The sequence below is a fragment of the Lupinus angustifolius genome, unplaced genomic scaffold, assembly GCF_001865875.1.
Source record: "Lupinus angustifolius cultivar Tanjil unplaced genomic scaffold, LupAngTanjil_v1.0 Scaffold_414, whole genome shotgun sequence".
Classification (NCBI taxonomy): Eukaryota; Viridiplantae; Streptophyta; class Magnoliopsida; order Fabales; family Fabaceae; genus Lupinus; species Lupinus angustifolius.
Genome location: NW_017727824.1, coordinates 78092 through 81607, shown reverse-complemented (window position 1 = coordinate 81607; position 3516 = coordinate 78092). Strand labels below are relative to the sequence as shown.

Here is a 3516-nt window from a genome sequence, read left to right as displayed (position 1 = left end):
AGGAATTGCCTAATAGAATGAATCATATGAATATGTCAATGCACAAATAATGAGTAAACATATTTTGGTTTTGATTTGATTTTGATATAAACATTTAACAAGAAACATAAACTAAGTATTAACAAATTCTTGAAGAGACAAGATCCTTTTGAATGATGAAAGTATTTCTCAACTTCTTATGTATTTGAACTACTTAGACAAGTTCTTATGTTTTACTTTGATTAACTCCAAACACCAAGGTCCGAAATCCTCCTTTTAGTGTATGTCCTAAACTGGTAGAATGATGATCACTTATATTCACTACTAAACAGTACTACATCCAGAAAGAGACTAGGTTGTCACACCCTAATTTTGGCTACTTGAGTATTGAAGTAGTAATGAATATAAGATCTTAAGAAAAACATGCTTAACTTGGGCAAATAAACTAAGTAGTAAAACTACTTCTTAGTTTATTTGTTAAGTGTTTGAGATAAGTAATTTTTATGAATTGAAATCATTTTTTAGGTGATCAATCTAAAAAGAGCATTAAGAACTTCTCAAACAAATAAGATTAACCAAAGCACCAACTTGAATGATTAAAATTCAAATTTAAAATAAAAGAAGAAGAAGAAATACATGATCAACTTTCAAATGAAATTGTTAGGAGCATGAGCCATGCATCCAATGATTGGATTCTTTAAGTTCCAATTGAGATTACAAAATGGATTTTTGCATCTCATTTGCCTTGTCCTTTCTCCTCTTGAATTATAAACTAAAAAACTAAAAAACTTACTTAAAAAGAACTTATATGAAATAAGAAATAAGAAGAGATAATTGTGTTTTTTTTGTTAAGGGGAGAAGTTTTAGACATTTTTGAATGAAGGAAATGCCTTCCTATTTATAGAATTTCCCTAGCACCGCTGAGTTGCTTGTTTGCATCGCTCAGTAGCTGACCAAACCCTTCAGCATTGGTTTGGTCACTTGGTCAAGTAGCTTTGTCACCTCCTTAAGCTTGACTCACCAAAGCTAATTGTGAGCTATGGGACCAGCTATAGTGAGTTACTCCTGAAAAGCCTATGGTGGGCTACTTGAAGTGATGTAATGCATGACTTCATGGTTTCTTGATGGCTAAGTCAATTATGGGTGCACAACACTGAACACACATGGGGCACAGCTAAGTTGTATGCTTGAGCAGCTTTGACCGTGCTGACTGAGACATGGCTTGGTGCTTGCTGACCTGGTCAGGTGTTTGGTTCATCGCTGAGCACACATGTGCATCGTTGAGCTCCCTGCTTGAGCAGCTTGGGTGTGTGCCAGGCTTGTGCTTGACCGTGCCAAGCTTGTGTTCTGACCGTGTCAGGCTTTTTCTAGTGTTAGGCTGAGTGGTTAAGCAGGTCCGCTCAACTGCCTACTTGAGCAACTTGGTCTGTGCCAGGTTGGTTTGACTGAGCCATCTTGGTGTCCAGGTCAGCTCAACGTGGCTTGGTCCATGCTCAGCTGCATGCTTGAGTACCTCGAGTTTGACTTCTTTTCCTTCTTGGACCATGAGTCTTTTTTCTCTTTTCTATTTCTTTCTAAATCCTACAAAACACATTAAAAATAAATACAAACATAAATATACAAGATTGTGATATTTTATCTAAAAAGTATTGTTTTAAGTCGGTTTTTCTCAATTATGCTTAAGATAAGTTCCATAAAAGTGTATGAAATTTAGGTATGTTTGACAGTTATCAGCTCCATCCCAAATTGAAAAGGAAAGAATCTTGACAATTTGGAAGAGTTCTATTACATTCAATTTAATAGAACAATATCTAAACAATGATAACTAATATTTAAAAAATTTGTGCATTAGCCTGATTAAGTCTTTGCTTATAAAATGATCTGGAAAATTCCCCCTGGGATAGGAAAATATTAAACCTCTTGGCCAATTTCACACTGCATAAAGATAATATCAATTTATAATTCAATAGCATTATTCAATATTTACTTTTAAAATGATTCATCCTCTTATTAATAATTGCCTCTTCTTAACCAACCTTTAGCATCACCAGAAAGAACCAGATAAGGATAGTACTATACCTTCCAGTTCTTTATAACTTTATTTTTTAATGTACTTATTGTCTTTCTTAGCATTTATTCCATCTAATAATGTAATATCCATATGTTATGAAACTTCCATAGCACTAAGCAAGTCTAACTTTTAAAGTTAAAAATATAAAAGAAAATAGGATATGAGTGAAAGTATAAATAATATTTATGGTACTTTAGTATTTGTCATTCATGTTGATATTAATACTTTGTAATTCAATAGCTTAGACTTTAGGAAAATGATTTGGGCTTTGTATTGTATATGATTGGGCTTGTAGTTAAAACTTACTATAAATAGCAGATTAGTTGAATTGGTTGTTAATCCACAACTTGAACTTTCGACTATTAACATGCACTATTCATCATCCTCTTTTTCCCTCAACTTCACTTTTTTTCTTTACTCTTTTCTCAACATTCAAAGTCCAAGTTCTAAGAGCCATGTAATCAAGGGCCTTGTGGTGGTGCCCACGACGGTCCAAGGAGATTTAGTGGCAGAGCTTACGGTGGATAACAACAAGGATCAAAGAACCAAAACAAAATAAAGACAATGACAACCTCGAATGTATTTATAATGAATCTACCCGTTATTGATGGGAATAATTTTATCACGGGAGCATTTCAAATGAAAGCTATTTTTGGATTTCAAGAGTGTTTAGATGTTGTGCAACAAGGAGTTCAACAAATAGATGAGAACTCAACTGAAGTTGAGAAATTAGAATTCGGAGATGTCAAGAAAATAAATTGCAAGGCAATCTTCTTGATACACCAATGTGTGGATCATGCCAATTTTGAAAACATCTTTGCTACAATATCTTCCAAGGAAGCTTGGGAAGTCCTAGACAAATTCTATTCTGGTGGAGTAAAGGTGAAGAAGGTGAGGTTGCAGATGTTACGCAAGCAATATGAGTTGCTGCAAATGGAAGAGCAAGAAACAATAGCAGATTACTTCACAAGAATTCGTATCTTGACCAATGTAATGGGGAGTTGTGGAGAGAAAATACATGAAGAAGATGTTGTAGAAAATATCCTTGGAACACTCTCTGTCAAGTTTGACCATGTTGTTATTGCAATTGAGGAATCAAAAGATCTTGACAATTTCAAGATTGATGAGTTACAAGGCTCACTTGAAGCTCATGAGCAGAGATTTCTAGAGTGGCTAAAAATAGGCAATCTCAAGCTCTATGTGCTCAGTTGAAGAAGAAAAATAACTTTGAGCACTTTGACAAATACAACAATGACAATGGCTAGTGGCATTCAGAAAAGAAGAACGAGGAAGAAAATTAAACCATTCTCGAAGAGGGTTTCCAAGGAGCAACTCAACTAACCTAAATCACGATGTTGAGTTAGGAAATGTTAAGAAGGGAACCCATAAGTTCATTGGAAGTAAAAGGAGGGACAAAAGCAAAAGCCAATGCTTTAATTGTAGAAAATGGGGCCACTTTGCATGAG

The 3516-nt window shown here is 34.6% G+C and overlaps 1 protein-coding gene across 1 annotated transcript; it reads left to right on the top strand.

The window, feature by feature from the left end:
- Positions 1-2638: 2638 nt before the first annotated feature.
- LOC109341223 lies at positions 2639-3262 on the top strand. Its single transcript, XM_019579075.1, has one exon. It carries the CDS (start codon positions 2639-2641, stop codon positions 3260-3262), a length of 624 nt encoding a protein of 207 aa, XP_019434620.1.
- Positions 3263-3516: the final 254 nt, after the last annotated feature.

Excerpts from the sequence above, each read along its gene's own strand:
- LOC109341223 (XM_019579075.1), top strand. The coding sequence starts at position 2,639 with ATGAATCTACCCGTTATTGATGGGAATAATTTTATCACGGGAGCATTT.